This window comes from Anarhichas minor, unplaced genomic scaffold, assembly GCF_050575085.1.
Source record: "Anarhichas minor isolate MPS153535 unplaced genomic scaffold, ASM5057508v1 ptg000024l, whole genome shotgun sequence".
NCBI classification, from domain to species: Eukaryota; Metazoa; Chordata; class Actinopteri; order Perciformes; family Anarhichadidae; genus Anarhichas; species Anarhichas minor.
This window is the reverse complement of record NW_027466470.1, coordinates 16,622,613-16,634,574: the sequence shown is the minus strand read 5'-3', so window position 1 is coordinate 16,634,574 and position 11,962 is coordinate 16,622,613. Positions and strand designations below refer to the sequence as shown.

The window sequence follows — 11,962 nt, the reverse complement described above, 5'->3', positions numbered from 1 at the left end:
TTAGTAGAAAAACTAGAATGTATATTTTTTACACACAGACACACACACACTAATATATAAAATGAGTGCGTTGTCGGTGTGGAAACATTTTACTCATGAGCTTCAGTGCACAGACCGGACAATGCCACAGCGCTACAAACTGCTACAACGGAGGGCATGATGATGCATCCTGAGCACATCGATTAGACGTTGATTTAACTCCGACACTGATTGTACTTGTGCATGCTAAAATGCAGTACGAAGTATCCAAATAGACCACTTGGGAACAGGTGCATATTTATTTAGTGTTTAAATGTTTAAAATCGGGTTGTTTGCATAGTCTGCTGCAAAGATGAGGGCAAGTAAAATGTTACCACATCTGACAAGTGTACTGTGGCCAGTACCACATCAGTGAAATTATCAATAATTGTTTAGAATATATATAGCATTAAGTCCGTATTGTATTGATAACAGCATTGCACATAAGTCTACCTGACTCTGTGGACACAGTAGCATTTATTTCTAACTATACTGATCCAGGGACACCAGCTCTGCACCTATAGATTCGTGTGTGTAAAAGTCTTGCCATAGTTAAGTTCAATTAGCTGTTATACTGATGTATTTAAAGTTCAACATCACAATAAATGCATGTGCATCACTAGAACTATGCAAGCCTTACCTCCTTCATGATCAATTACTGAATATTCCTTTTCTCATGTTGTGGATATAGCTGCTATAGGTTTTAGTATTTTCTGTTATCAGTCTTTTGGGTATCAAAACAGTTTCTATTGTTGCTAAATAAAAGCTTCGTGCTGACACTACGTTCTTGATTTTGTGCTATTTGGTGTAATTTTAAGGGAACATCTTCATTAGATTGGTGTCTGTTGGATTAAGGTGTTACAAGATGAGTGGCATTCAAAAGATAGATATTTTACTATATGCTGTCAACCCCACTGCCTGGGTGACCGCTTAGCGACAGATCATTTGTCTAGACCTTCCTATTTTACTGATTTACCAACAAATGATGAGACTGTTCTATTTGTCCCAAGGGGATCAGAAAAATCAAGGTTTCAAATTCCTGGCAGTAATTATGTGACTATATTTAAGAATTATTTCCTTAGTATTAAGGTGTTTCTAATATGTTCCAGGTTGAACAATACCAAAGTTCCCCTTTAACATCAGCAGCGTTATTTGTCAGCTGTTAAAAGATCATTTGTTGTTGAACAATGCATCATGTACACCTAATCAAGTTTAGGATACAACAAAATTCAGTTTTACCATATTCATTTTATTATCTTAAAACAAAATAAATAGGAACCAGTATACAGCCAGCAGTGGCACTGCACATCTAGGCCACTCACAACATGTTTATCTATGAAAACCTGTGTGCACGACATATTTACACTGATAAAAACAATTCTGCTTAAAAAACAGGGGCTACACAAAAAACAAAACTTTTAGCACTCATGCGTTTGGATTAGCATAGCATTTACATCTCAAATGTCTAAGTCAGAAGCCAACACTAAGATGGCTGAGTCATGTACTTGAAATGCTATGTCAGTTAACACTGAATATGTGCTATTGCTCTACTTGACCTGAAGCAATATGACTGCTTTTCAATATTAATTTACAGCTTTTCATCTGATTTGACTGGCATCTAGTTTTTAAATGAACCATGTAAATAATAATAAATACCCAATGTATTAAAAAGTACAGTAACATAAATACCTCCTGTAACTGTTATCCCATGTGTGTATTGCAAATAATTCAAAATAATGCATTGGCTCAGAATCCAAAAATATAAATTAAAACAGTGTATCACTAGTGACCTGAATGATATTGTGGCTTTTCATAGACATTCCTTCCAGTCCTTTCCGAGGTGCAGATAAAATGTCACGGCTGTGCTGCAGCGGCCCTCATTGAGGCGAGAGCAGAGTGAATACGAACATGGAGCCTGTTCTCAAAGTCATAGCCGGCATAGTCCTCCTGCATAGTCCATGAAAAGAGACAAAAATAATAAAATCAGCACACGTCAGACTGATCAATGCTCTCACTGCCCAACCATGTAGCGGCATAGCATAGCCATTAAAGAAGCAGAGAGCCCACTGCGCCGCTCCTCCTGTCAGACACTGCTGCATGAGCTACGCTAAGGCATGCACAGCTGGCCGTTACAGCAGAGAGGGAGATCTGTCAGCTGCCCATCCCACTAACATCAGAGCTGTTGCACTAAACACAACTCAGGTGGCTGCACTCAATGTACCACAGGCAATGCAGATACCATGTACTGTACCGACATAGCCCTTTGGAACGGCATCCCCGCCATCTGTTTTGTCACAATTTTTCGTTATTACTTACTATGTTCAGCCACCTCTCTGGGGCATATTCTGGGGAATACTATTCTGTCAAGCTCAGTGTGGATGGGATGTGGCCTGCTTTGCTCTGTCATGACCCCATGCTGAGGTCTGACAATGCAAAATCAACAGGGCAGTATGAGGTCTCAGGAGGGCACAGAACCTTGTCTACATGGGGCAGCATAACAGAGGAAGTCCAGGTAACCGTATGAACATAGTGACAGGTACCTGGCATAGCCTCAGCCAGCCACTCATCGGTTCCCTGAGAACGTGGATGGAGACTATGCTTTTCTATGCAAATGAGCGTCGTTCCTTGCGAAGGCGGACATGTTTGCGCGCTCTGAGGACTGCCGAGAACGTTTTATTTTCTCGGTCAGTGCATCATGATGTGGTGACTGAGCAGGGGGAAGACAAGCCTCTGTTTGCATGGAGGTCGCTTTTCAGGCCACACAAACCCAGTCTACATTCACGGCCTATGGAGTTGGTTGGCTGCTGTTTTTCCTTGACTTCAGAGGGAACCATGCATTTGGCTTGCCTTTACTTTATTGGTTACGCTATTATCTGATCAGGTGTCCAGCCTAAACACTTTGTTAAGACATCTAAGAGATCTCCCCCAGGCTTCGTCGGGGGTAAACTAATAATGAAGCCTGTTAGCGGAGAACTAGTCATGCTACTTGCTACCGACTACTTGGTGAATTCACAATCAATAAGCAAATGATAACCAGCACACATCTTCAGAAAGCACAGAGCAAAAAAGCACTGCAATTAAGAAACCTACTATACCTTAGCCTGAAGCATCAGCACTCTGCTCTTCCCTGCAGACTGGGGAAAAAAAACAATAAAATATTTATGTGACCGTTCCACCATCTCAGATAAGGGAAATAGTATCTCTTACCACCACACACACAAACTTGCCTCTGGGCTGTTCAGCAGCACACAACCCAGTTCATAGCAGGAGTAGGGCTGCACATAAGAGTTGCTCAGACGACCAACCTCATCTCTTGCAGCCAGATGGAAAAACTGCAAAGAAAGAGGGAGGAAAAGATCTGTGGTGAAACACTAGTTATTAGGTATAGCTTTCATCACCACAGTAGTGACTTTAATGTGATGAGCATGCTGTTTAACTAAAACAATCCTACAACTACAACGGTAAGTGCAGTGTATCCTGTATTGCCTCGTAATTCCACACCACATTGCATTATTAAATTTGACATATAAGAGTACCTGAATGGCATCGCTGGTGTTTTGAAGACAGCCGTTTATGGCACCAAGAAGCAGGTTTTTCAGGCCTGTGCATGAGGCATCGTTGATCCTTTGCAGGACTAGAACAAGATAAATGCAGTTATGCTACTCCCGATGACAACAAACACTCGTCTGCTGATTAAAACATTTCATATGGAGTACCTTGTATCATTGTCTTAAGCTTGGCAGCAGAGCAGTTGGGCAGAGCTTTCCACAGGTAAAGAATCTCAATCACAGACAGGATGCAGAGTTCTTTGGATAGACTGGGGGTCCTTAGTTTCTCAGCCTGATAAAATATGTACACACATACTTATTCTCACTGTACTTTCACCAGAAAATGTGCAACGGAAAATCAGCAGGACACGTACTCACCCTCTTCGTGGAGAACAACTCTATCTGATTGTTCTTGCGTTTGAAAAGTCTTTCAACATCCTTGAAAACCTTGACAGCTCCCTCCAGATCACCTGTGGCTCCTTGGCACACTACACAACACAACAAAATATAACATGGATTATGAGCCGGTGCCAAACTCACAAGCATTGTCCTTAATTTCTTCTTTTGAACTGTTACCACCTCCAGTTAAATAGGCGTAATAGCACTGGGACCAGCGAGACTCGGTCTTCAGTCGCTCAAAGGCCCTGTAGGCTTCTCCGTAGTTCAGTTCGATCATGCTGCACCAACCTAAAAGGTCCAACAATCAGAAATCATGATGCGGACCAGAGCTGAGCGAACTGGTTTGAAATGTGAGCGGGACAAATAGTACCTATTTCATATAAACACACGTGCTGAATCTCCCTCTGGTCAGAGGCCAGATCTAAGGCATCACGGAAGGACGTCAAGGCACTACTTATCTCGCACTAGAAAGAGGAACTTTGAGGTGTGAGTGACAGTGTGAGGCAATATTGAGCTTTCTCAAGGCAGGAGAACGGGATAATAAAATGTACCGTTAACATATATTCACCTCGAGGCGCTGGACTCTGCCTTTGAAAAACATGAAGAGGGAGGAGTTTGGATAGGTAGCCTCCCTTTGTTGAAGAATGGATTTGGCCTCCATCAGGCCCGCCTGCGTGTCCGTGCCGTCCAGGGCAAAGAAGGGCTGCACTACTGTGTGATACCACAGGAGGGCCAGGCTAGGAGGGAAGTACAGAGACGGTCATGAGTGAGAGTGGAAAGATGACACCATGTGGTATGAAATCAGAACAATTTGGATGGATTTTGGTCGAAACGGTTGATGAAGTGACATGCCAAATAGCAAAGTGCAGTGTTACGATTGTTTAATCAACTTTTAGATTACTTGGTAGCCATGACCACATTTCCACTCTTTATATAAAGGGTTAAGTAACATAGTTGCCAACGTATCCAAGGAATAAGAAAGAACACAAGGCAGCACTTGTTTCCGTTACTTTTTCGTGTTGTTTACGACTGCACGAGTTAGATCATGTTGAAGCTACAGCCAAAATACAGATACACAAACGTAGTCACTCACATACTCACGTAGCTAAGGGGGCCTTCATGTCCTGACTTTCACTGGCGTACGTGAGCGCCGACAGGCCTTGAAGGCGGTCGCCAGGGAAGCCCAGCAGATTGACGATCTTCAGGAGGTGCGGCGGCACCATCGAGATGCAGAGGTGGAAGAGGCCGTAACCGAAGCTGACCGCACCTTTTAGCCGATCCAGAGCCTCTGGGCTGATGCCGTCCGGCCTCAGGGACGGGCTCGGCCCGGGCGAAGAGGAGCGGCCGTGGTTGGACAGGGATGGAGGCGCCGTCGCTTGCTGTTCAGAGGCTCGTCTTCTTCTGCCCTCCTGCAGGTGCGTGATGTCGCTGTAACATTTGTTGTACATCTTCCAGGCTTTACGGAGGATCCAGCCTCCTTTGATGTATGCTGCCGGGAGATTGAAGCTGAGGTCAGTGAAACATGCTATGCAGTGACCGTAAAAAAAATAAAATTTCCAAAAAAAATTGTATACAAAACTGCAAATGTGCAGCGTTCAGAGTTAACCGACAAGTGCCGCTGAGCGGTTCCCTTACATGACAGCTCTTGTTTGATGAAAGACAACACTGCGAGGTAAACTTGGCAGTCGGCAATGATGATCTGCCTCTGGAGTCGCTCCACTGCAGCCACCCCGGACCTCTGAGAGTCCATCTGCCCACACAAACAGCTCACACTTGTAGACGGATGTAACAGGCAAGCTAACATACAGCGAACCTGGACATTATGGTCCAACATAAAAATGCTCTTTTTCAGGAAAATGACATTTGTTCCATGGATATATCATATATACATTCTGTGAAATTAAATGCTGGAAGAGGGTTACTCACACTCCTCTTGAACTTGTTTTTAATGGTCTCAATGACACCTGCGTTCTCACTCTCACACAGTCTCTCCGTGGCTTTGAGGTCCTCAAAGGCCATCTGCATTCTCTCCTCCTCAAACGTCATCATGGCATTCTACAAAAAAAAAGGAAGCCAAAATAAATAATCCTGTTATTTACATTCAGTCTGTTCAAAATACTCTCGTCCATCAACTAACATTACCGTTCAAACGTTAATATGATCCTGAACAGAACTTGATCTTCAGATGGCAATGTTCTTCATTTTGCAGAGCTCTGATAAATAGACCAGTAGTTCATTCTCAGTTAAAAGAAAATAGGAGAACATTATTTTCCAGCACAACACAAGGTTCACCAGGACATTTGACTTTGTCTCTTGATTTACATGCGTTTTCCATGACTGGAATTTGTTTTCCAGGATTTTCACTGTGCTGCGGTACCAGGTCTCTGGCTATCTCAAACAAGTCATGTGGTCTTTTCATGCATTTTACACTGTTCAAATGAATGGAGAGGAAAATTATAAAAGATTGATGAAGATTTCCCCTTGTATGTCGATCATTCTTCATTCGCTCACTTCACCCTTAAGAGGTCAAAGCTCACACATCACGTGTCCTGCGTTTTCAGAGAACACTGAAGGTGGCAGCAAGTACTCTAAGTTAAGAGAATAAAGGTCTGTTGATTGACTGGATCTCGACAGCTTCAGTATACCAGAAGATTGTTTCGTCAACTCCTTGTTTTGTCGAAAAGTTCACAATGCAGGCTCAACTCTTGTATATGTTTATTTCAAACTTGAACGGTAATCTCTGAACATGCGTATCTAGTTGTTTATTTGGGAGGGTTGCACTCCTAATTCATTTCAATGAACTTCCTCTTGTTCCTATTGAGTTTCAATCCACTTCTTGAAATTTTAAGAAAAAAAAACAAGTCTGGCTTCTTGCCAGGAACATCAGGGTAATTCCTTGAACCTTATTGTGAAACGAAAGTGCTTTTTAAAGTGGAATTTACCATAATTTCTTTGTCAGCATTTGGACCATTATGTAAACAATAGAGTGCTGCAAAAGGATGTTACTTAACTCACCAGAAAACTCACAAAACTGGCCCCGAAACTCATCAGAGGACTGTGGTTCCTGAAACAGAGGGTAAAGAACAGTGACGAGACGTGTGTGTGTGTGTGTGTGTGTGTGTGTGTAACAGATCTAGATGCCAACAAAGATTATGGGTGGAATGACAAAAATGTGTCAAGCCGGTTCCATGCACCAAGCACTAGATGGAGTCACTGTAATGACATGAAGTCAGACAAAAGACTAAATATGATTTATTAGGAATGTGGAAATAACCTTGGAGATAATCTCTCACACCCATAATGCAATGCACAGAGCCACCTTAAGAGACGTAGGAAAACCTTATCAGGAAACTGGTCAACACATCCTCAGTCGCTATGCAATGCATAGTTCACTTCCCTCCATCTTTGTTGCTGTTGTTGTGCAATCAAAAAGAGGAGGACACCTAGTGCTAAACATAATTTAGCGGAGGTGACATTTGAGCTTCCACCAGGGGTTAGGACACATAGGGTTTGCCCTTCTGTGGCATCAACATTCAAGTTGAAAGCAAACCTTTATACGTCAGCGTTTAGAATAACAGCGTAGCATGACTTAATGTATTCAGAATCCTGCAACCAGCAAGTGGACTATGGTCCGAGTGTGTGCTGACCCCGTTTGCACAAATACATGTGTACTTGTGACCCTTAGCAGGCTGTTTAGAATGAGGTCACCCAAACCAGTTTGTCCCTGTTTTAATTGAATAGCCCTTTAAAAAAGGTAAAACAAAAAGGGAATATAAAAAAAATATTATTTAGCATAGAAACAAAATCCTGTAAATTGCCTCGTATACCCTCTGGATGAGGTCTCAGGATGGGAACCACTGGGTTATTAGCTCATTTAATCTTTACATACTTAATTACTTTGGTCAACTTGGTGCTGGACAACAAGCATACACAGATGCGTGCGACCATCCAGCAATTGACAGGCGGTTGTGGTGTGAACAAACCAGCTGGGCCAAGATGAGACACTGAACACAAACCTGTTCATCAGAAGTGAAAGCCAGCTGACATGGCTGGCACGAGAGGAATGCTAACCTATCAAGCATTCACTATGTGTAAACATTGGCATATTATTTACACTGATTGATGGAACAGCTGTCACACCCCACACACACACACACACACACACACACACACACACACACAGCAAGATTATTCTAACAAAGTCATTAGACTGCTGGAGCTTTCCAAGTCACACTGTGGGTGTGGATATATTTGCCCAGGGTATTTAAACGAGCTTGTGACCTGATCATAGGGTGCAAGGATGTTGTGGTTTTTGTGTTGCACGCTAAGGAAAGACAGTGAAGTGAACACGTGTGTCTCTGGCTTCCACTTGGGTTGGTTGACCACAGTAGTTGTGGACAGAATGCCTTTACATTTCTAACACCCTCCCCTGCAGAGAACACTTAAGTATCGATCACTGAAATGTTTCCCAGACGTCAAACTAGACAGACATCTTGCCTCATTGCCTCTAGACACACACAGACCTGTATAATCTGAAGAGCTCGTCGCTCTCCTTGAATCCATTGTTGAGGAGCATATTGATTCCTTTCAGCGCCATCTCTGCCTCGTTCAGATCGTCCGTCTTGTCATCCGCCACGCTGCCCGGGGCCGGTTCTGTTGGGTCCGCCATTGAGACACACGGTACCGGGAGGAGAAGAGCTGGAAAGCGGCCGCGGAGAAGGAGAGGTGCGGTCTGTCTCGCGAGCTACTCACAGGCACAACAGTCTCAGCCGGTGGCAGTTTAGAGCAAACTCGGTCATGTTCATCGTCTGACGCGAGGAGACTGATAAGCGAACGGGTCCAAATGGCTAACGGCTGACCAACGTTACAGACGCTGGTTGTTCCGTATTCTGCCGGTGGTTCGTGTGGTCCTGTGCAGACAGGAAATGTGCTGCCTTTGCGTGTAATCGGAATTATCGGTTTTCTTATCAGACGCGAGACGCGACTACGCAATAATCAGCCGAGGTGGGGCTTTCAAACGGAGAAAAGCGCGAGTTAATCAGTGGAGGAGCTGTGGATATGTTTGATATTCTCCAGCATCTTTAAGCAGTTAAATAGGCTATGTCTCTGGTAGTGCGCTTTGTCGGGTCATAATTGTCCTAGTAAGTTAAAATGTTGTGACATTTCACAGGATGAGGAGGCGTAACGTTGCGGTCTTTAAACAAACATATCATCACCACATAAGGGATAAAGCCCTGCTAGAAAATATATAATAGCATTGCGGTGGTAGCTGTCTGTCTATTATTAATCGATTTATTTAACACACTTTTCAAATCTATCCTTAGAGCAGAATAAAGCATTCTACTTTAAACTGATAATTATCTTAATGATTTAGCATTACAAATGGTGGGAATACAGCTCAGATTATGTTTTTCAGAAAGGTTGTTGATTAGCATCTCTACAAATGTTATCTATTACACACAGGGATTATACATTACATTACATTGTACATTCTTTTTCCACGACATATTTTTCCACAAGAGTTTCCTCTGTACATAGCCTGACGAATTACTACTATCTTTACATGGATTCGAAATGAATTATGAAATTCAATTAAGTAAATATGTGTAAGTATGAGTCATAGGATTACTTTTGTGCTTTTGTTCACCAGCAAAGTTAACGTCATTATTTTCTGTTCAGGTATACTGTGGTGCTAGGTCAGTCCTGCACAAAAGAGGAAAAGGCCGAAGCCTCGAAAGGATGAAGAAACAGGTGGTGATGAACACTCCAGCAAGTTTCTACAGAAGCACAATCAACTTTAATCTAAAAATGAAATGGTTCACTCCTCTGAAAATGGGCACTGCACAGCCAATACCACCAGTGCCACTGTATATTATATATTACAACATTTGTTGAAAAGTGAACTCAGGTGTCATTTTGACAAATGTCAATGTTGAAGGATCACTGATGACAAAATACATATATTTATATGTTGTACTCTATAATGGACACATTTTAGAAATGTTTATCTTCGGGTAGTGTTGTAAAATGCATGACAGCTCACATAAAGCAACCGCTGGTACAATGCTATCAAATATGTTCGACCTTTAGGGATGGATACCTTGTCAAAAATCACTACGAGCATTATTCCCCTTAGATGGGACCGAACAACCCAACTTGGCTCACTGTGTGTATTTACACTGCACGCTTTCGGTCATACTTTATCACATACTTTATTTTGATAGCTGTTGCCTGTTACCAGACGTGAGACATTGTTAAAGTGATCAATTTCCCCTGTGCTTTTCCTGACAAGTCAAAATGTCTGCTTTGAAAAATTGTCTATTGTGTTCAGATTGTGGGCTCTTCTCATGTCTCAGTATTTACATCCTCATTTCCTTTCATAACCTCCTCCCCTAGCGCCTTTAGTCCCTCCCACAGGAGATGCGAGCGGAGGAGGCAAGGAAGAGACACGAGGAGATAGGAGTCGAGGCAACAGGCATATAACAAAATGAGACATCAGTGAGTGCAATTTAACAATTAATACCCGGGTGTCTGAAAAAATGCATGATCCCAAGACAAAAGATATTTTTCAAGAAATACTTATGTCACTGAGAAGTATTTATAAAGAACATTAATTACAAATCGTCTTACAAATCAGTGGTCACAAGACAGGAATGCATGTAAAAAATCATCATGTCCAATCATCATGCATATTTTTTCATTTGTTACACATTTTTAACAAATGTACAAAGCAAGTAAGTAAAAATTTGCTGGGGAGTTTAAATACATCAAATACATGTTGTTGTTTTTTGTTGTATTACTATATCAATATTATAGTAATCTGGGCTAAATGGTCCCAAATATGACTTGTGAGACTTATTAGAAGCTAATGGCATCTATATTGGTTTTCAACTCATAGACAATGCTCCACAAACTGCATGCTGTTGTCTTGCGTAACTGACATGAACAGCCGCGCAGTACATCCTCATGCATGGAAAAGGAATGCAAAAATGGAGAATTAATTCAGAACAACAGAAATACAGTGGTGAAAACCATGTGATTTCATGGCCTGTGTGAAGACTCCATGACTATTAACCAGTTCAAATGCAAATTTCTATATGCTGGCATGTGGATATGTATGTAAAACAGCTGGGCAGCCCCTGAAATGTCACTGAACTGAGCATCGTGGTTGTAAACGTAATTATTCTAGTAGAAACTTTCCAACAAACAAACAAAAAAAACAAAAGAAAAAACTAACAACGATGATCTACATTAAAGCACCATCAAAAAGGCATCATTTGTTTTCTTATTAAAGTGCTGGGTTGATCCTAGCCTGACCAATCACAAGCACGTTCAGAAGCATTTAATTGTCGCCAGAAAATCAATGAAGCAACACATCAGACTTTAAAACAACTGTTAGAATATGTGAAGTGGTGCCCTGATACATGATTTTATCACAAAATAAATACAAAAATGTTTAACCGAGCAGCAAATATTATGAACCTGTAAGCTGCTGCTCATATCTCTATTTTACACACACACACAAACACACACACACACACACACTGAATTGCACACCTCATAAAATCCACATTCTTACACACAAACACATTCGCTGTCTTGGTAACAGATTGCACATGGTTGGCGGTGGACGTGGTCCCAAGGTTTGTTTCATGATGATGCAGTGAGACGTTCAGCCTGGACACTCTTTGAGGTTGACCGGACCGAACACACCTGATGGCCTGTCGAAAGAGACCGAGTCACCGTTGATCCTCATATCCTGGATGCATCCCACAAAGGACGATGTGACGGGGAGCGTCTGTTGCATTGCCATCTCTGCAGCAGAACGGTACATGGGGTGAATATGTGAGAATGTATGTATGAATAAACTGAACAAACATTTCAATAACGAGATTAACTCTCCGATTTAAAAAAAAAATTATTATTATTTTTTTAAATTGTGTAGGAAAGTGAGTACAAAACAAGTGCAGACAAGTACATAAACACATATATGAGCC

The 11,962-nt window shown here is 42.0% G+C and overlaps 2 protein-coding genes across 3 annotated transcripts in view; both read right to left on the bottom strand.

Annotated features, from left to right (window-relative positions):
* Window positions 1-1,246: 1,246 nt before the first annotated feature.
* Window positions 1,247-8,872, bottom strand: LOC142956304 (tetratricopeptide repeat protein 39C-like). Of its 2 annotated transcripts, XM_076097826.1 has the most exons (14): window positions 8,489-8,872; window positions 6,981-7,029; window positions 5,892-6,020; window positions 5,601-5,715; window positions 5,067-5,454; window positions 4,534-4,702; window positions 4,336-4,429; window positions 4,146-4,253; window positions 3,945-4,054; window positions 3,735-3,858; window positions 3,555-3,652; window positions 3,246-3,350; window positions 3,114-3,152; window positions 1,247-1,965 (listed from the first exon to the last, which is right to left on the bottom strand). In XM_076097826.1, exons 1-14 carry the CDS (start codon window positions 8,632-8,634, stop codon window positions 1,873-1,875), a joined length of 1,767 nt encoding a protein of 588 aa, XP_075953941.1. In that variant the 5' UTR covers window positions 8,635-8,872; the 3' UTR covers window positions 1,247-1,872. The 2 variants fall into 2 exon arrangements, with proteins under 2 accessions (XP_075953941.1, XP_075953942.1); XM_076097827.1 differs by lacking the exons at window positions 5,601-5,715; window positions 5,892-6,020; window positions 6,981-7,029; window positions 8,489-8,872 and having other exon boundaries at window positions 5,059-5,192.
* Window positions 8,873-9,438: 566 nt separating this feature from the next.
* LOC142956258 (laminin subunit alpha-3-like) overlaps window positions 9,439-11,962 on the bottom strand; it is a 52,707-nt gene continuing 50,183 nt past the window's right edge. The window contains exon 77 of the mRNA XM_076097737.1: window positions 9,439-11,780. Coding sequence (XP_075953852.1) covers window positions 11,638-11,780 — 143 coding nt within the window. The 3' untranslated portion in view covers window positions 9,439-11,637. The remainder of the gene's footprint in view (window positions 11,781-11,962) is intronic.

Bases quoted from the DNA above. Each gene is read 5' to 3' on its own strand.
- LOC142956304 (XM_076097826.1), bottom strand. From the start codon at position 8,634: ATGGCGGACCCAACAGAACCGGCCCCGGGCAGCGTGGCGGATGACAAG. The intron at 5,455-5,600 runs GTAAGGGAACCG...ATCTCCCGGCAG, and splicing joins CATCAAACAAGAGCTGTCAT to CATACATCAAAGGAGGCTGG. The intron at 3,351-3,554 runs GTACTCTTATAT...CTTTCTTTGCAG, and splicing joins ACACCAGCGATGCCATTCAG to TTTTTCCATCTGGCTGCAAG.